Source organism: Mus caroli, chromosome 15 (genome assembly GCF_900094665.2).
Source record: "Mus caroli chromosome 15, CAROLI_EIJ_v1.1, whole genome shotgun sequence".
In the NCBI taxonomy this organism is placed as follows: domain Eukaryota; kingdom Metazoa; phylum Chordata; class Mammalia; order Rodentia; family Muridae; genus Mus; species Mus caroli.
Window position 1 is genome coordinate 70,354,662 of NC_034584.1, and position 20,767 is coordinate 70,375,428.

Sequence of the window (20,767 nt, forward strand, 5' to 3'; positions counted from 1 at the left end):
TTGCTTCACAGGAGAATGGACGCAGAGCAGTGTAAAGATAGATGTCCTGGGGGTAGACCCAGCAAGAGCCTTTGAGAATCGGAGGATCAGGAGAGAGGGATAGGGTGGAGCAGATGGCAGACACGTTTGCTAGCCATCTCTCTTCCTGAAGGATGAGACTCACATACCTGAAAGTAAGGCAGATCCAAAGCGGTCTGTGCCAGCATGCCATGCCAAGTGAAGTATGACCAGAAGAGCTCGAATTGAGCACCTAGAGCCAGCTCTCCTTTCTGTGACTCTGAGCCTACCATGCAGGGAATAGCATGTGTGGTAAAGCCAGGCTCACAACTCTGTAGGCTCAGGAGGGTTGGAAAACTCATAAAGCCATTGAGGTTCCCAGGCCCGTGTGGGGGCACACACCTGCTACAGAGTAGCCACAGCACACTGTGGGTCACGGGTACATAGTCGCAAGGAAAGAGGGGGTGGCTGAGAATCCTGTGGACAAGGCCATGCACCTTATGGCTCTCTGTACAGAGGCTGCAGGAGCATCCTACTGTTTGTCCCTGACGTGGGCTGAGCCACTGCTGTGCAAAAGGAATAGGGCCAGTTTCCAGGTTCTTTTTCATAATCTGAGAATTAGCGTTTACATCGCGATGCCCCACTTACTGCTCTGCCTGTGCACCACCAATCAGATGGTTTTGGATTGTGTGAAGGTAGCATTGGTAGGATGTGAGTCCTTAATAGACTGGTTGGCTCCAGAAGGTGGAGAGCACAGAGATTTCTGCCCCAGTGCCCACACCTGCTCCTGTGTTCTCCCAAAGCGCAGACGCAGACCTGTGTCTTGGGCTCTAATCCCAACCAGGTCTTTGAACCTCCCGTATGAATGCCTGCAGTGACTCAGAGCCTCTGCTCTGCCCAGCTGTGTCTCCATTCAGACCCCAGAGCCTAGCCATGGAAGGCCTGAGTAACAGCCCTCCATCCTGTGTCCATCCATCTGCACCTGGGACCTCTTTCCTGTTTCTTCTTTTTCTTCTTTTTTTTTTTTTTAAAGATTTATTTATTTATTATATGTAAGTACACTGTAGCTGTCTTCAGACACTCCAGAAGAGGGCGCCAGATCTCGTTTCGGATGGTTGTGAGCCACCATGTGGTTGCTGGGATTTGAACTCTGGACCTTCGGAAGAGCAGTCGGGTGCTCTTACCCACTGAGCCATCTCACCAGCCCTCCTGTTTCTTCTTGCCCCACACTGGGCTGGGCAGTCCTGTGGTGTATGTAGCAAGAGCCTCGGGGAGGGGGCACAGTGCTTCCTTCTTTTTTTGTCTGGGGTAGACATCGGATCAGGGTGTTGGTGGGTGGGCACCTTCTTAGGGGCTCAGAGTGAGAATAGACTTCAGCCCACTTCCCTCTCATGATAGAATGGTGTCTTCTCCTGAGCTTCAGCTCCACCCACCATTCTGTTTCGGTTACCCATGACTCTTCTCTCCCTGTCTGTTCTAGTTTGAAGGGTTAGGACCACTCTCCTATAGGAGGCCTTGTCCTCACAGACCTGTAGTCATCCTGTTTTCATAGAAGATCGTGGGTTTCAGGGAAGATACAGATGTGGGGGGAGATCTGTTTACCCTAAGTGTCCAGGGGTTACCATCTGGTCAGATGCTGGACAAAGCACCATGCAGACTGTTTCAAGAGTTCATGGGCAGCCCTGGGAAGCCAGTGTCAGGAGTTGCTCACTGTGGGGCGTTCACAGCTCTCCAGCACTTCAGCGAAAGCATCCTGGAATACCTGGCCAACCTGGACCAAGCCCCAGACCCCACAGTGAGGAAGGACACCTTTGGAGCTGACATCTTTGGTGCCTATGACGTTCTCTTCCACCACTGGCTGCAGAGCCGAGATGCCAAGGTACAGCTGTGACCCATCAGAGCCCTCCTTCTGCCTTTGCCCTTTTCTCTCTGCCTGGGTGGTCCTAAGGGGAGAAGGGGACCCAAATTCCCTGCCTATGATCAGTGTTTAGGAGGTGATGAAGAGCCCCTACATCCAACCAGAGTCAACCTGTTTCTAAAGCTTGGTCTTGAGTCCTGGTCACTGTAGGTCCCTGAGGAACCCATTCTGCCTTGAGACTGTGTCCTGCTGGCCAGCGTCTGGCCTCTTGCCATAGTTGCCACATAGATGCCCTGGCAACCGTAGACACAGGACTCAGGGCAGGGAGTAGACAGGGAGGTGTTTGCTGTCCTTTCAGCTCCGGCTTGCCGTGGTGGCGGCTCTGGGTCCCATGAGCCACCTGCTTCCCAGTGAGAGGCTGGAAGAACAGCTTCCTAAGCTCCTCCCTGCAGTCCTCGGCCTCTACAAGAAGCATGCGGAGACCTTTCAGATATCGAAGGTATTTATAGGTTGGGAGGGCATAGCAACACCAGGACCCCTCTGATCAGACCCTGCCTGCGGAAGCAACCCTAACTTAAAATATTGTGTTGGGTTATTATGTTGGTTATGGGTTATCTCTCTACCCTGCACTGGATGGGAGCCTGGGGACTTGCCCTCTACCTTCCATAGTGACCTGTGACCCAGAAAACACATTACCTAATGTGCTCCCCAAATTCTGGAGGAGGTGAAGGTATAGCTTCCTTGTTGGGGTCTTAAAGGACATCATCCTAGGGCTGCACTTCCTTCATGGGGGGCAGGAGGTGGACTGAAGCTATCTCCTCCCTGTCTTGAATAGAGCCTGGGCCAGATTCTCGAGGCAGCTGTGAATGTGAGCAGCCGCACCCTGGAGGTTCAGCTTGATGCCCTCCTGGTGGCTCTTCATGCTCAGGTAGGCTGGAGAGGAGTGCCTGGGGTGGCAGACCTGGGGGGGATGGACTCTTCAAAGTGAACTGCCCAGCGGGAGCACAGGAAGCGTGACTGGGAATAGGTGCTTCGGCCACACAGCTGTGAGTGGGCTTCTGAGCACCACGTGGGCGTGGCCCCAGGCACGAGGCTTCATCTGTGCAATGGAGTACTGGTTTCTTTTCTATTGCTGTGATAAAATACTATGACACCTTGTAAAAGAAAATGTTTTTTTAAAATATTTTTTTATTATGTATTTTCCTCAATTTCATTTCCAATGCTATCCCAAAAGTCCCCCATACCCTCCCCCCCACTCCCCTACCCACCCATTCCCACTTTTTGGCCCTGGTGTTCCCCTGTACCAGGGCATATAAAGTTTGCATGTCCAATGGGCCTCTCTTTCCAGTGATGGCCGACTAGGCCATCTTTTGATACATATGCAGCTAGAGTCAAGAGCTCCGGGGTACTGGAAAGTGTTTGATTGGACTTAAAGTTTCAGAGAAAGTCCATGATGGTGGGCAAGGGCGTGGTGACAGGAACAGCTGGGAGCTCACACGGTGGTCTACAAGGAGGAGGCTGTATAAGTCAGGGTTCTCTATAAAGAATCAGAACTGTTAGCATGTACGCATGCGTGCGTGTCTGTCTGTCTTAGCATGGCTTACAGGCTGTGTGATCCAAGGAGTCCAACACTGTCTGGGTCCTGACAGAAAGGCCAGGATCCAGCAGTTGCTCAGTCCATGAGACTGGGAGTTCCAGTCTGATGCTGGAGTTCGTCCCAAGGAAGTGCTAGAGAGCTGCCAGTCTTCAGCCTAAGCTGTAATTCTGAGGAAGGAGACTCTAATACCAGCAAAGGAATGCCTCAGGAATGAGACAGATAAACTTTCTAGTGAGACTGGGGGCAAGCAGGTAGAAAACAAAGCCCTCTTTCATCTGTGGCCTTTGATATAACCTGCTACCAGAAGGTGTGGCCGGATTCAATACAGATCTTCCCACCTCAAATAATCTGATCAAGAAAATTCTTCATAGGCAAACCCGGCTGCTTGTTCTATTTTTTTGTTTTACATGTATGCATGTTTTGCCTGCATGAATGTCTGCACAAGTACCTGTGGAGACCAGAAGAGGATGTCAGATCCCTGAGACCTGGAGTTACAGATGGTTGTGAGCCACCATGTGGGTGCTGGGAATTGAACCCAGGTCCTTTGGAAGAGCAGCCAGTGCTCTCAACTGCTGAGCCATCTCTGTAGTCCACAGTTGCTTAGGTTTTAGTTGGTTCCAGATAGGAGTTAAGTTGACAGTCAAGATGATGAGCCATTACAACACTTGCTCCAACAAGGCCACACCTCCTCATCCTTCCCAAACAGTTCTACCACCTGGGGAAGTATTCAAGCCTATGAGCCTATGGAGAGCAGTCTCACTTACACCACCACATGCAGGAACTCCTGGATGGAGGCAGCAGGCCTGGGCACCCAGAAGGATAGAGTGTGGCACTGAGGGCTGGCTCAGGAGGTCTCAAGAGGTTTGAGCATGGCCGTTGAGTGGTAAGCAGATCCCACTGCAGGCCGTACTTCTCTGAGAGATCATCTGGCTGCCGAGCATCTTTCCTGTGGGTCAGGAAGCCTGAGAGAGCTGCTGGACAGTGTGTCCCAGCAAGGGAGCGTGAGTCTGTGAAACTTCGTGGTTAAGAAAAGAGTAGGAAGATGGAAAAGGGCCTTGGTAGGGCTCCAGGGGACTTTCTTTACAAAAAAAAAAAAAAAAAATTAGCCGGGCGGTGGTGGCGCACACCTTTAATCCCAGCACTTGGGAGGCAGAGGCAGGTGGATTTCTGAGTTCGAGGCCAGCCTGGTCTATAGAGTGAGTTCCGGGATGGCCAGGGCTACAAAGAGAAACCCTGTCTTGAAAAATAAACAAACAACAACAACCACAACTAAAAACCCACAACAGAATCATGCATTTTGCAGGAAAATGGCCAGTTTTTCCTTTTTAACAAAGTTTATTAGTTGTGTGTGTTCTGAATGAAAACAGAAACTTTCTCTTGGTATAGTTTGACCAAGAGCGAATCCAAATTTGAATTCTCTATTTTTCCCCGTGTCTTCTGTCTATCTGTAGTCTGTGGTTACTGGCCTACCGTTGTGTGCGTGTGTGATATGGCCCAGGCACCTTTGGTTTTGCCTTCTGGTGTGTATTTCTGTTCTGGGTGTGTTCCTAATAATGTTCTTTGTTCTGTATTTATTGAACAGCAGAAAAAAATGGTATGGGAAAGGATCGAAGGGCTTATTTTTTTTTAAACAGAAATCTTTACAGTTTTACAAAGGAAGAAGTTACTTACACTGAATAGCACCCAAAACCACACAGGTGTTAGCAGCCTGTATCCACATGTTGTTTTATGGGGTATTTGTCTTAAGGTTTCTTTCAACCTGTTGGCCGCTTTCAGCAAATGATTACCACAACCTACATTATTCTGGGTCAAGGGCATTCTGGGAAGAGTACATAGCTCCAGATTAAAGCTATACATTAGCCGGGTGGTGGTGGCGCACACCTTTAATCCCAGCACTTGGGAGGCAGAGGCAGGCGGATTTCCAAGTTCGAGGCCAGCCTGGTCTACATAGTGAGTTCCAGGACAGCCAGGGCTATACAGAGAAACCCTGTCTTGAAAAACAAAAACAAAAACAAAAACTATACATCTTATCTTGGGTTGTAAAAGCTGAGGATGGGAAATCCAAGATGGTAAGGTTGCTTACATTGTTCTCTTAAACAGGCTGAGTATAGTTGGTTGGACAGTGTTTAGCTTTGGTCTGGCTTTGTAGTGACTGTGAGTGTTTAAAACATTGTTTAAGATTTATATATTTGGTTTTATGTTTATGAGTGTTTTGCCTGCATGTATGTCTGTGTACCAGGTATGTGCAGTACCCGTTGTGGCCAGAAGAGGGCGTTGACTCACACAAGAGGGCATCTGGTTGAACTCTTCAACTAGAGTTACAAATAGCTGTAAGCCACTGTTTGGGTGCTAGGCAGCTTTTGTATCCCTCAGCATTTGATAGAAGCCGGTTACAGCCTCTAACGTTGCAGCTCTCACTCTGGCCTTGAGTAGCAGGACTTACCTGGAGCCAGTGTTACAGCTCCTGGGCCTGGGGAGGGAGAGACTTTAGGCCCTAAAGGCTGGCCAGCTCCCTAGATCCAGGGTCCGTAGTCGCTCTCCTGTGGCTCTTCTGGTCTTCTGTCTCAGGTCTGCCCTCCCTGCTAGAGCTGGCGGTCTTGCTCCGGCTCTGTCCCTTCTGCCAGACATTGAGCTGTTGTTCGCAGCTGTAAGCAGCCTGGGCAGTTTGAACTCGGCCACTGATGCTGTGGCTTTGCTGCTTCTGCCCTTGTTGCCGAGATCTGTTCTCTGCTATGGCTTCCTGTCTCATTGGCCCAATTACTAAAAGCAAGCCAGAAAAGATCACTCGAGGGAAGCCTTGTATTGGACCCCCATGTTGCACAGAGCATTTGGGTGCCTCTCAGCTGACTCACCAAATGACTCAAGCATCTCACTTATCTATGTAATATCGCCAGAAGAGAGGTGTTTAAACCAATCACAGCCAAGTTCCCTTGCAAATAAAGGCTTATGTTCCTAGGAGCCACACAGCCTTGGCCCTTTAGCACCTGTCCAGCACTTGCTCTCCGGTAGGCCATCAGAAGACGTTCCCTCTCTAACCCAGGTAGAAGTGGCTACAGGATCATTAGCGTTCTCTAAGCCTCGTTATAACAAAAAGTCCAGTGTAAGCTTTGAAATAGTTCTAACATAGTCTGTAGCTTCAAGAACCAGAGCAAGCAACCAGAGTATGTAGTTCCCTCATGGTGTCTGTGGAGGGTTCATAAAGGTAGGTAGGATGTCTGGCTGTTTGGCTGACAGTCATTTTTACAGCAGGGGAGAATCTAAAAGTTGCCAGTTAGGGAATCAAACTGCCCCGTGCTCCAACATCAGGGGGTCCTACAGTAACAGCTTACACCACTGGGCTCGTGAGCTGGCTCCATGGGTAAAGGTGCTTGCCACTCACACTGGAACCCCACATAAAGGTAGAAGAGCTGACTCCATTGAGGTGTTCTCTGGTCTCTGCCTGGGTACCATCGCACATACCCCCCTACACACACACACACACACACACACACACACACTCATGGGCAAAATAAAACTCATATAAAGTAAAATAAATCTTGTTTTGTTTTTGTTTTTCAGGACAGGGTTTCTCTGTGTGGTCCTGGCTGTCCTGGAACTCACTGTGTAGAACAGAAGGCTGGCCTCAGACTGGGATCAAAGGCGTGTGACAAAGTCACAGGCTGAAAATGAGGAAATCTTTAAAAAAGAATTTACTAGGCTGAGAGTGGTGCCTTTAATCCCAGCATTTGGGAGACAGAGGCAGGCAGAGCTCTGTCAATTTGAGGCCAGTCTGATCTGCATAGTGAGTTCGAGGATAGCCAGGGTTATGTAGAAAGAATCAGTCTCAAAAGGCAAACCAAAATGAAGGGGCTGGAGAGATGGCTCAGTGGTTAAGAGCACTGACTGCTCTTCTAGAGGTCCTGAGTTCAATTCCCAGCAACCACATGGTGGCTCACAAGCATCTGCAATGGGATCTTTTCTGGTATGTCTGAAGACAGTAATAGTGTACTCACATACATGACATAAATCTCTCTCTCTCTTCCTCTCTCTCTCACAAAACAAAGTGAGAAAAGAAATTACAACTAGCACTAGTGCTGTAGCAGGGCTGTAATACTGCTTACCTCTTCAAGTGTGGTGGCACATGCTTCTAAGAGTGACACTGAGGCAGGAGATATGAGTTCAAGGCCTGCCGCGGCTACATGAATCATGTCTCAAAAGAAACAAAGCATAGGCTGAAGAGATGGTTCAGTGGTTAGGAGAAGTTGTTGCTCTTGCAGACTGACGTTAGGTTTGATTCCCAGTACCCACGTGACAGCTCACAACTGTCTAACCCTAGTCCAAGGGAACTTCCCACCCTCTTGACCTCCAAGGGCTCCAGCAAGTCAGGCAAACACATTAAATAGTAAAGCAGATCTTTAAATTATTTTATTTTGCATGATTGGTGTTTAGCCCACATAGTTATCTGTGTACCTTGTGCCGGGGACCCACAGAGATTAGAAGAGGCTTCAAGTCCTCTGCTGCTCCAGTTACAGTTGTGAGCCGCCATGCGGGTGCTGAGAATTAAACCCCAGCCCTCTGGGAGAGCAGCTAGACCTCTTAACCACTGAGCCATCTCTCCAGACCCCCCTTTAAAATTTTTCTAAATACAAAAACAGCAACGATAAAATCCTTTCCAGTACCCCTAGGTGAGGTAGAGCCACCTACCCATTGCACAGCAGGGCCCTGATATGACAGTGAGTCTGTCACCATAACCGCTGTCCTGTCTCCCGGAGCAGATTTGTGTGCCTGTGGAGTCCTCGAGCCCCCTGGTGATGAACAGCCAGAAGGAGGTGCTTCGCTGCTTCACGGTGCTGGGTGAGTGGTGGCCCGGGTGGGGTGCTGGCTTCTGTGTGAGGAAGCCTCAGAGGACGTGTCTGAGCCGGTTGTCTGTTGTCTATTATTATTATTATTATTATTATTATTATTATTATTATTATTAATTAAAACCAACACAAGATCTCACTGTTCTTTTGGCTCAACTGTCCTTGAGTTCATGATCCTTCTGCATTGGGGTCCCAAATACCAGAGTTACAATCGTGTGCCCTGAAGCCTGGTCTGCTGTCCTCTTTGAGGGGGGTAATGGCTTTTTGTCTCAGGCTGAGGCAGGGTTAGGGCCTCAAGCAGAGCCTTGGTCTTGGTTACAGCCTGCGAGTTCTGCTCTTCACTGGAATGTGTGTTCTATCTAGCTCTGCTTGTCTCAGCCTAGAGGCTTCTGTCTCCCATCCCACACATTCCTTCCTTGACCCTCATCCACTTCCACATTTGCATGTGGCTGTCTGACTCTGGCCATCAGTCTGGCACTACCTGACCCCACCCCCACCCCCACCCTCACCACCTGGAGCCTGTTGGTCTAGATCAGTCAGAGCCTGGTCTACCAGATCTGCCCCTGGTGCCTGCATCCTGTCTCAGCCTGCTTGCCAGCTTGAGGGTCAGGCAGAGGCTTGTGACTTTCCTGCCACTGAAGACCAGTGACATCAGCACCCACCTAGAGTCTGGAGGGAGGAAGCTGAGAGACTGGTCCAGCTGGCCCAGAGTGTGGGGGGAGGGCGAGCCAAATTTTACTGTCATGGACATTGCTTCACAAAAATGAGAGAACTCAATCTTGGTAATTTCCAAAAGGTTCCCATTGGCAGTGATATAGGTCCAAGTTAGAGGTCGGTACAGGGTCAGCGTCTGAGTGTTTGCGAATTGTTCTCTAGCTGCAGACCAACCCCGAAGCAGGAGGATCTCTGAGGGGTCCCTCGTGGGTTCCCCATGAATTAGGTTGGGATGAACCCACTGGTCCTGGTGACCCCAGGTCTGAGTCTCACATGCAGTGCTACCCCTTTGGTGTTAGAGTCCCCTATGTGTTAGTTTGACTCTTCACTCTATACAGCTACTCAAGGAAACCCTGGGGGAATTGATGGCCAGAAAATTGAGTCTCTTGCACTCCCCACGGTGAGTTTTGCCTTCCCTGTCCTGCCAAGCGGCAGTTACAGAATGACCAGCGTGAACAGACTCAGCCCTGGCGAGCTTAGGGTGCAGGCATGGAGCAGAGACTGTTAGACAGTATCTGATGCGCATGTCGCCCTGCAGCCTGCTGCTCTCCTGACCGTCTGCTGGCCTTCTTACTGCCCAGGCTGGACACCAGCAACGAGAGGCTCCGCGTGGGCACCCTGCAGATCCTGAGACACATTATCAACTCGGCTGGTAAGAGCCTCCTGTGCTGCAGCCTGGCCACCTGTGCCAGGTCCAGTGTGGGACAGCACCAGGGTCATGCCCATCGTTTGGATGACCGAAACAGCCTACTATGAATTACTGTTAGTGGTAGTGTTTTAGCTTGGCGGTCTTCGAGATTGAACTGTGTTTTGGTTATTGCTGTGATGAGACACCGTGAGCAAGGGAACTTTATCAGAAGAAGAGGTGTATTTGGAGGCCGGTGACAATTGAGAGCAAGTGCTCATGGGCAGACATCTGATAACTGGAAGCAGCCAGGACTTTAGAAGCTCAGAACCTGTCCCCAGTGACACACCTCCTCCAACAAAGTCACATCTCCTAATCCTTCCCTAACTCTTCCACCAACTGGGGGCCATTTCCAACCAAACCACCACAGGTTAGAACTTAGGGTTCCACACACGCTGGGCACTGTTCTCCCTCTGAGTAACACTTTCAGCCCCCAGGTTCCTGCTTTTAAGGGAGACTTATTTGATTGAAATAAGCAAACCTATTGAGCAATGAGTTTCATAACGGTAATTAGAGTTGTACGCGTGGGTGTGGTCTGGTGAGTTCTATTCATGCCCTGTCAGAGGTCGGCAAAGAGTGGCCATGGGTCATGCCCTAGTTAGGGTTTTACTGCTGTGAGCAGACACCATGACCAAGGCAAGTCTTTTTTTTTTTTTAGATTTTTTTTTTTTTTTTTTTTTTTTTTTTTTTTTTTTAATTTAATGTAAGTACACTGTAGCTGTCTTCAGACACACCAGAAGAGGCCATCAGATCTCATTTCGGGTGGTTGTGAGCCACCATGTGGTTGATGGGATTTGAACTTCGGACCTTCAGAAGAGCAGTCGGGNGCTCTTACCCACTGAGCCATCTCGCCAGCCCAGATTTATTTATTTATTATATGTAATTAGATTTCGTTATGGATGGTTGTGAGCCACCATGTGGTTGCTGGGATTTGAACTCAGGACCTCCAGAAGAGCAGTCAGTGCTCTTAACCGCTGAGCCATCTCTCCAGCCCCACAGGGGCCAAGGCAAGTCTTATAAAGGACAACATTTAATTGGGGCTGGCTTACAGGTTCAGAGGTTCAGTCCATTATCATCATGGCATGGCAGCATCCAGGCAGGCGTGGTGCAAGAGGAGCTGAGATTTCTCCATCTTCATCTGAAGGCTGCTAACAGTATACTGGCTTCCAGGCAGCTAGGATGAGAGTCTTAGAGACCACGCCCGCAGTGACACACCTACTCCAATAAGGCCATACCTGCTAAAAGCGCCACTCCCTGGGCCAAACATAAACAAACCATCACAGGTCACATTGAGTGGCATTAGATAGGAGGTTCAGAAAGGAACATCCCGTTGCCTGGGCTCTTCTGGCAGTGGTTAAGGCACCAGAAGTAGACTCTTGGTAGTGGTTGTTTAGGGTGCGTGTGCGTGTGTGTGTGTGTGTGCGTGTGTGTGTGTGTGCTTGCATGCGTGCATGTTTACATTTAAGAGTTCACCAGTGGACCGGGATTCAGGTGAAAGGCCACATGGGTTGGGCAAGGGCAAATGAAAAGTATGTTATTTTCTAGTTCCAACTCTGCCATTGTTTTCTTGTTTGGTTGTTTTGGTGGTGGTGATGGGTTTGATGGATAAGATGGTTAGGTATATAAAAATTCATTGATAGTGAAAATATAAAACTATAGCAGATGCTGCATGGCTTCAGAATGGGCTTCTAGCTGTGTAGACGTTCAGTGAGGCATGCAGCATTCAGGGCTGGGCAGGGCTTGTTTGACTGGATACCTCTTTTCCTTTCCTTTCCTTTCTTTTCTTTTCTCTTTTCTCTTCTTTTCTTTTCTTTCTTTCTTTCTTTTTTTGACAGTCTCTCTATATAGCCCTGCCCTTCTGAGAACTCGCTCTGTAGACCAGGCTGGCCTCAGACTCACAGAGATCCACCTGCCTCTGCCTCCTGAGTGTTGGGATTAAAGGTGAGCACCACCACAGGCAGCATTTGACTGGATGCCTGCATCCAGCCGTGTGATGCTCTTATTGACTTCATGACAGTAAAATGATTTTTTTTTTATTGAAGTGTATTTCAGAAGGCACTCTGTGTTTACCTATATTTTCATTTTTTTTCCTCTATGTTCTTTCTCTGGGCATGTCATATGTCTGCATACAAGAAACAGAATTTTCTCTACTGGAGACAGTCCATAGTGTGCTTCGTTTCTTTCTGTAGATTACCTTAGAGAACTTCTCACCTTCATCAGTACAGAGTTGAGATGCTCTTAAATATTTGAAGTACAGCTCACCTACAGGAATACTACAGATAGTAGCTGTTGTTTTCAGTAAGTGATAACACAGCCCATTATTCCCACCTGGATGAAGAACAAAGAACAGATGACAGTGCCCGGGGGCCGTTGCCAGGTCAGGAAGGGCAGCTTCCTGCACAAGAGCGTGTGACTGTTTTGCATGTTGTATAAGGAGTGAGAGATTGCACACCGTGGAACGTTTTGTATCTGACTTATTTTCCTGTGAAATGTATAGTGAACTAATCCCCAAGGTGCTCATTTGTTAGCCAGGGACGTGGGCTCTTCCGGTTTGTTACCCTAATGAAGACTGCTTCTCTTTCTGTTCTCCCTGTGCCCACTTTGATGGACGCGTATCTAGGAGCAGAGTTTCAGGTTGCAGGTGTGCGTCTGTCTTAACACCACTAGGTGAATGCATTCTGTTCTTCCAAGATACCTAGTAAAGACTAGACAGAGTAACTCCTCTTGCAGCAAGCCGCTGCTTAGCTGTTCTGTGTTCCAGGCTACCAAACAAGCCACCTATCCCAAGGTTGCCCAAGTCAGTAAAACCCCAACACCCCCCCCACCCCCCCCCAGAAGGGCAAGGGTGGCGCACACAGACTTTCTTTTCATGGAGTCTAGTTTGATCTGTGCCTGCTGCTGTCTGAGCCTCGAACACTAGGTGGCGCTCTGGGCTCAGGTTTGTATCCCTTCTCCTGTGGATGGAAAACCTGTAAGCTAGGAGCAGGAGAGTAACTCGGGGAACATAAAGCTGACCTTCCGTTGCTCCCCGAGAAACCCGAAACCCCAGGAATCTAAAGATGAACTTGAATGAGAGTCTCAGCCAGGACGCAGGTGAATTTTAGATTTCTTGCTTTATGAGTCACACCTTTGTGTCTTCAGCCCTCAGATTCCAGAGGCTAGCTGTGCTTACTTTGTTTTTTGGTTTTGCTTTTGTGTTTTTGAGACAGGGGTCTCACTAGGTAATTTCTCACTAAGTATAGCAGGCTGACCTTGAACTCATAGAGATCTGCCTCCCGAGTGCATGATAGGGTCAAAGGCATATATACACTGTGCCTACTTTGAAGATTTTCCTTTTTTGGTTTTTTTTTTAATTATTTTATGTGGGTGTGGGTGTTTTGTGTGCATGTGTTTCTGTGTGGTGTGTGCTTATCTGGTGCCCAGGGAGCCAGGAGAGTGTGTCTGATTCTGGAACTTGACTTACAGATGGTTGTGAGCTGACATACGGGCACTAAGACTCAAACCCAGGTCCTTTGAAAGTGAATACTCTCTCCAGGATGTTTACATGTAACCATGTATGTCTTTATATGTAAATAATATTTCTATTTGACTCTCTTTCTAGAGACTGTCCACTGATTTGTTTGTTTTGTTTTATTTTTTTTAAGTGTGGTGTCCGCCCTTCAGAGTCTGACTACTTTTTTTAAGATTTATTTATTTATTTTATTTATATAAAATATAAATTATTTATATTTATGTATATGAGTTCACTGTAGCTGTACAGATGGTTGTGAGCCATCATGTGGTTGCTGGGATTTGAACTCAGGACCTTTGGAAGAGTAGTCAGTGCTCTTAACCACTGAGCCATCTCTCCAGCCCTTGTTTTGTTTTCTTTTTTGGTTGTTTTGTTTTGTTTTGAAGTTGGGTCTCTCTACATAGCCCTGGTTGTCCTGGAACTCACTCTGTAGACCAGGCTGGCCTCAAACTCAGAGATTCGCCTGCCTCTGCCTCCCAAGTGCTGGGACTAGAGGCGTGCTCATTGATTAATTTTTGTTTGTTTGTTTTTTGTTTCATTTGATTATTTAAAACACAGGATATCAGGTATCCCAGGCTGGCCTTGAATTTATTTTACGGCTGAAAGAGCCCTTGAACTCCTCGTCCTCCCGGCGCCACCTCCCTAGTGCTGGGATTCCGGGTGTTCACCCCTGGACTTGTCCTTATTCAGTGCCGGGATTCAACCTTCAGCTTCCTTCGTGCATGTTAGCCCAGCACTCTGACCACTTGGCTACCCCTCCAGGCCTGGTTTTACATTTATTTCTTTTAGATAACATAACACACAGTGGTGTAATTGAGTGATGCTGAGCACAGCCACGCTCTTGTGCGGCTCTCACCAGCACTCTGGAAAGAGCTCCGTCCTGTAGCATGGAGGGTGCGTACTTCCTGGTGACTGTCTTCACACAAGTGTCGTGCTGTTACCGTCTTTAATTCCTATCTCAGTTTTTTTAAAAAAATATTTATTTATTTAATGTGTGTGAGTACACTGCAGCTGTCTTCAGACACACCAGAAGAGGGCATTGGATCCCATTACAGATGGTTGTGAGCCACCATGTGGTTGCTGGGAATTGAACTCAGGACCCCAGGAAGAGAAGTCAGTGCTCTTAACCACTGAGCCATCTCTCCGGCCGTCTCAGTTTTAAGGTCATGACCACTCTTCAACATTTCCCAAGCACTGCAAAATTTGCCTTGGATCAGACTTAGAATCTCTGTTGTCTGAGCGTTTACAGACCTCTCATTTTTCTGGATTTTATGATTTTTTTTTGTTTTGTTTTTTTGTTTTGTTTTTCAAGACAGGGTTTCTCTGTGTATCCCTGGCTGTCCTGGAACTCACTTTGTAGACCAGGCTGGCCTCGAACTCAGAAATCTGCCTGCCTCTGCTTCCCAAATGCTGGGATTAAAGGCGTGTGCCACCACGCCCGACTTGTACTGTCAAGATCCTTAACAGGCTTTGTTGTGGTGGCTCCAGAGGAGGTAGGGCCTAGACCATGGAGTATCTTAGGGTGGGGCTGTTTGTTTTTTGAGACAGAGTTTCTCTGCATAGCTCTAGTTATCCCGGAGCTCTCTCAGTACACCAGGCTGGCCTTGAACTCAGCGGTCTTCCTGCCTCTGCCTCCTGAGTTCTGGGATTAAAGGTGTGAGCAACCACCTGGCTGGGATGACATTCTTACCAAACTGCCTCTACATTGTCACAAGCAGTTATTACTTGTATTGTGCCCAGTGCCCTCATTTTTCTTCCCTATTTTCTTTCCTTTAAAAAAAAGTTTATTTATTATGTGTGTGTGTGCGTGTGCCTGCGCGAGCTCATGTGCAGGAGCCCATGGAGGTCGAAAGGCATTTGATGCTGTGCTGGAGTTACAGTGCTTGTGTGCTGCCTGATGTGAGTTCAGGGGTCTGAACCCAGGTCCTCTACTAGAGCAGTACTAATTCTTACCTGCTGAGCCATCTCTCCAGCCTCTTTTCCCTTTTAGTCTAGGGTCTTGCTCTATGGTCTAGGTTGGCTTTGAACACGCTAGCTCCCTGTGTCAGCCTCCTCCGCTGACCTGGAGCTGATGCTCCTCCTGCTTCCTTCTGAGTGTTGGGGTTACAGGCATTTATCACATCCGGTGATAGCCACTTCGTAATAGCCATTTATACTTTATCGCAAAAGGTGAAATCCACTCTAGAGACATATAGAATGGTTCATAAATGTGAGTGTTCTCATTGCACGGGGCCAGGCTGGTGCTCTGGGCTTCATTCCGGGGTTAGTGTCTGTGCAGTCCAGTCAAGCACTTAGTGGCTGGCCTCAGTCTTCTTTATAGTATTAGGAGATGGGTCAGGTGATGGCACATGCCTTTAATCCCAAGACTCGGGAGTTCAAGGCCAGCCTGGTCTACAGAGTGAGTTCCAGGACAGCCAGGGATACACAGAAAAACCCTATATCAACACATACGCATGCGCACAAGCGAGCTTGGGCACACCATACACAAATGTGTACACACACACATATTTGGCATATAAGGTTATGTTCCTGGTTCTCAGCAAGAAGGAGCCCCCAGAGCCGCAGCAGCAGCAGCAGCAGCAGCAGCAGCAGCAGCAGCAGCAGCAGCAGCAGCAGTTGGTCTGGGTCATGTGAGAAACTCCAGACGTTAAGCAGACTGGTGATTGACAGCAGCTCCTTCACAGCGGCACTACTGTGACTTCCCCAGAATGGGAGCCACTTCTCTACTTACTGCCTCAGCTGCCAACCAGTTAGCTTTGTAACAAGATGTGCTCAAATCACACTCCTTTAATTAATTGATTTACTCACTATGGGTGTGTGAGTGCCGTGAAGAGGGGTGGGCATCAGAGGACAACTTGGCAGAAGTCGGTTCTCCTTCTGCCATGTTGGTCCCACGGAGCACTGCTTACGGTCTTGGTGGTAGCACCGTCACGCACTGAGCTACCGGCCACAGCCCACCTTAGGTTTTATCTTTTTCTTTTTTCTTTTTAACTTATTTTAGTTTATCTGTGTAGTCTGCCTGTGGATATGTACACAGGCGTGTAAGTGCCCAGAGACCAAGGTGCCTGAGTTCCCTGGAGCTGGCTGTGAGCCACCTGATCTGGGTTTGAGAAATGAACTCATTCCTCTGAAAGAACAGTATTTGCTCTTAACCACTGAGCCAACCCTCCAGCACCCCATAACAACTGAGCCATCCCTCCAGCACCTCCTAAGCACTGAGCCATCCCTCCAACACCCCCTAAGCCCTGAGCCATCCCCCCAGCACCCCCTAAGCACTGAGCCATCCCTCCAACACCCCCTAAGCACTGAGCCATCACTCCAACACCTCCTAACCACTGAGCCATCCCCCCAGCACCCCATAACCACTGAGTGATTGCTCTAACACCCGTAGCCCCTTTAAATTCATCATCCTAATCATTGTTTGCTTAGGCTAGGGGTTGAGAAATGTAATGTCACAGCGCCTTACAGTTTGTAGGAAAGAGGGGTGGGGCTTGCAGAAAACAGACTCAGAGCAGAATTAGAATTCTGTTCCTAGTGGCCTCAGTATTCTACATTACGGCTGCCCCTTAGGTGCATGTGTGGGCTTCACTCCCAGCCCCTCCTGTGCCTCTTACTGATACTGTGCTTTCATGATGACCTCTTTTGTATGAGCCAGAGAACGATTGTTTTGAAAGGTGACTCAAAAAAGCCAGCTACATATGGCAAGGCAAGTTTATTTGGTAGGGAGCGCAAGTGAGCATGTGATACAAAGAGCTTTGCTTAAATTCACTTACCCAGAACTGGCCATTCTCAGAGTGGGTGCACCATTTAGCAGTGGAAAAAGGGCAGAACAGATGTCTTAGCTGGCTTTGCTGGGGCTCCTGTCTAACAGGCACTTCCCTGGTCCCTTCACTCTGCAGGGTCCTGCCCTGTGCCTGCCCTAGCCCTGCAGGAGTTGCAGCCTCACAGGATTAGAGAGCACAGTTCTTCATGCACAAGGACCCTAAGGAGAATTTTTTAAAAATCCTTTTTAGCTTTTGGATTAGGTAAAATGTTATTTGGGGGTGGGGGGGATGGGTTTATGCCCATTTCTCCTTTGACATGAGGAACAAGTGAGGCCAGACCCTTTGAGGCCTAGACATCAAGGTAGATGCAGATAGGATGGCTGGCCTTGGGTAGCAGGCACTAAGCCACCTTGTTTGTCTCTTGCAGCCGCTCAGATGGAGGCTAAGCAGCCCTTTATCCTCTCCTCCATGAGGCTGCCTCTTCTGGACACCAACGATAAGGTACAGTGGAAGGTTGGCCTGGGTCACTATGGGAACAGACCAGGCCGTTTGGCTCATCGTGAGCAGCCAACAGAAGAGCGGCCAGAGCACCGGAAGTTCCTATCCTACCAGCCTCTGGGCGCAAGCAGGCAGAGAGATGCACACATGCAGTGTGGGCAGACTACATCTCCACATTGTCTTAGTGAACTGGTAGTGAGCCCAAGGCACATCAGGGCTGGTGCCTGTCATAGGCCCAGAGTGCTCCAGCTCCACCCCCAGATCTGCTATTCACGAAGGACTCAGGGAACTCAGGCAGCAGGTATCCTCACCACTTTCAACTCGGGAGTAGTTGAACTCTGCTAGGGGGCTGGGTGTGGTGACTCATGATTGTCATCTAAGCACTTGGGAGTCGGAAATAGGAGTTCTGGCAATCTTCAGCTACATAATTAGATTTTTGTCTCAAAAACAGAAATCAGCTGGGAAAGAGCCCCTGGGGACAGAGTTCAGGAGGGACAAACCTGAAGCTTCCCATTGCCTTCTGTGAGCTGGGCAGTGTTAGCCAACCCCCCCTCCCCCTGGCAGCACTGTGTGCCCACACCTGGGAGCATTGTCAACCAAGGTCATTCCTTTAGTCTTAGAGCCCTGTCACGGGGATGTGCTGGACTGTCTGTATGGCCACACTCAGCCTCCAGCCCCTCTGAAGATGGGACTGATAGCATGTGGCCTACAGGTTCCCACCTGCATTCTAGACTTTGACTATGGGAGATGTCTCTGGTCCCAGATCATGACACACTCTTACCAAGTAGGATATCTCAAGGAGCCCAGGAAACAGATTAGACTCCTTTTTGGGCAAGGCAGGACTCCCTAGCCTTCTGAGCACTACGGTGTTAGTAGGGCTGGCCTGCTCAGAGGCAGCAGGACCCTAGCCCTTCCTGAGAGCACTGCAGCATCTGTGCCGCCCTGGCTGCTTCCAGGGACCTCCTGTGTATCCTGCTGTTATTTCTGCAGGAGCTCCTGACACAAACTCTAAATCCCAGCTTTCTAACCTACATATTCCCTCATTGTGGGTCCAGACAATGAGCTGTCCACAGTATGGAGTGAGCACGTGGGTGCGCACTCAGCCTGGGCAGATGGCTACCAACCCAGACCACCCTGTTCCCATAGTCACATTAGATGATCAGGTGTGAGGCTATCAGGAGGTGAGACTCCCAGGAAGCTTCCTTGGGGAATCCACACTCGAGGCAACATTCCAGGAAGGGGCAGCACTTTCAGGATGGAGCTGAAGGCTCCTGAGAGACTTGTACAAAGGGCTAAGGCTGGGGTCTGTTAGGGTAAGTGAGCCAGAGGCTCTGAGTAAATGTCACTGATGTGGCTTTATCAGGCTGGCCATGCAGCCTCAGAACTAGGCATGCTTGGGCAACAGGCAGAGGCCTGGGAGACATTGCCTGGGGGAGGGGTCAAACAACCAGGACCATAGCACATCATAGGAAACACAGGTGTCACCCAAGAGAGCCAGTCCTGAAGGACACCAGTCCTATAGCTTACGTCTAGATGAACAGTGCAGATGGGACTCGTCTGTTATGCACCAAAACTCCCTGAGTATAAGTGGGAGGTCAAGCTGGAGGTCAGGGCGATTTGGAGCAGGCTTTCATCAGAGCCGTTTTTATAGACTTGAGGATGAAGCCTGGTAAAAGCCCATAGAGGATGCAGTTGGTGAGATAAGGTGACTTCTGAAGGGCTGGGAGGAAGGGACAAAAGTGTGTGGGAGAGCAGGAAACGAGGCCTTCCCTTGCAGAGCTGCACGTGTCACAGGTGGCTAACAGACTGCTAGCTGAGAGCTGAGCAGGCTTCCGTGAAGCGAGGCGCTGGGGATTGCAGCAGTTGTGGGTACAGATGTGGGCGTAGATGTATAAACCAATGTGTGTGTAAGTGTAGGTGCAAGTGCGGCTGTAGGTACGGGTGTGGTGTACGTATACAAACCAGTGTGTGTGAGTATAGATGCAGGCCCAGCTGTAGGCACTGTGTGTATGGGCGTGGGTATGGTGCTGATACAGATGTGGGTGCAGGTGTGTAGGTGTGTGTGGGCGTGGGTATGGTGCTGATACAGATGTGGGTGCAGGTGTGTGTGGGCGTGGGTATGGTGCTGAATGTGTGTGTAAGTGTAGGTGCAAGTGCGGCTGTAGGTACGGGTGTGGTGTACGTATACAAACCAGTGTGTGTGAGTATAGATGCAGGCCCAGCTGTAGGCACTGTGTGTATGGGCGTGGGTATGGTGCTGATACAGATGTGGGTGCAGGTGTGTAGGTGTGTGTGGGCGTGGGTATGGTGCTGATACAGATGTGGTTGCAGGTGTGTAGGTGTGTGTGGGTATGGTGCTGATACAGATGTGGGTGCAGGTGTGGGTGCAAATGTAGCACAGGACCAGATGTGGCCCCTGAGGCCCTTGCTGACCTTCTCTCGGTTCTGGGCAGGTGAAACGGGCTGTGGTGCAGGTGATCAGTGCCATGGCCCACCACGGCTACTTGGAGCAGCCTGGAGGAGAGGTGATGGTTGAGTACATTGTGCAGCAGTGTGCCCTGCCCGCCGAGGAGGTAAGGACGCACCTGCTTCTGGATTTCTTGGGTGTCAGGCTCTTCAGCCTGTGTTTCTCATGAGCGCTGTTAGCACTGGTTACCCAGAGCATCTGGCCTGGCAGCAGGGGGCTGCGTGGGCTGCGTGGGCTGAGGGTCCCTTTGGTTGCTGAGTCAGGGTCTCTGCATCCTGTGAGTCCACTCAACAGATACCCAACTCAAGCAGAGGCAGAAGACAGAAACTTTGGCTTTCTCCTATTTAAAGTTATTAAACACCAATTTCTTTTGAAGGAGAGCAGGGTAAGACGTGGTAATGTAGACTGTAAATAGCAGGTGAGTGGAGCCAGGTGGCATTGGGCTTCTTAGTATGCACTGGGCACTGACTCGCTAGTACGGAAACTGTGCGGTGGAGTGGGCAGTCTGGTCATACAGTAACTAGTAAGCGCTCCAGTTCCTGAGCTGTGAGCTCTGGATCTGGTTTCTTGGAATGAGAAAAGCTAGATTGTCCTAAGGTCAGCTCTGAATCTGTTGCTATGATAAAACCCCATGACCAAGGCAACTTATAGGAGGGAGGGTTTGTTTGGGCTTCTGGTTCCAGAGGGATCAGAGTCCACTATGGTAGAGATATAGTAGCAAGTAGCTGGCCTGGTAGGAGCAGACACCTGAGTGCTCACATCTTCAAATGCAAGCATGCAGCAGAGAGAGAACAGAGAGTGGGCAAGCCCACTCAAAGCCTGCCCCAGTGGCATC

The 20,767-nt window shown here is 49.3% G+C and overlaps 1 protein-coding gene across 8 annotated transcripts in view; it reads left to right on the forward strand.

Annotated features, from left to right (window-relative positions):
* Positions 1-20,767, forward strand: part of Mroh1 (maestro heat like repeat family member 1) — a 74,725-nt gene that overhangs the window by 25,756 nt on the left and 28,202 nt on the right. For all 8 annotated transcript variants that reach the window (XM_021183457.1, XM_021183461.1, XM_029469606.1 and 5 more), the window contains exons 8-14: positions 1,725-1,876; positions 2,214-2,354; positions 2,691-2,783; positions 8,207-8,285; positions 9,546-9,659; positions 17,395-17,468; positions 19,919-20,038. In XM_021183457.1, coding sequence (XP_021039116.1) covers positions 1,725-1,876; positions 2,214-2,354; positions 2,691-2,783; positions 8,207-8,285; positions 9,546-9,659; positions 17,395-17,468; positions 19,919-20,038 — 773 coding nt within the window. The remainder of the gene's footprint in view (positions 1-1,724; positions 1,877-2,213; positions 2,355-2,690; positions 2,784-8,206; positions 8,286-9,545; positions 9,660-17,394; positions 17,469-19,918; positions 20,039-20,767) is intronic.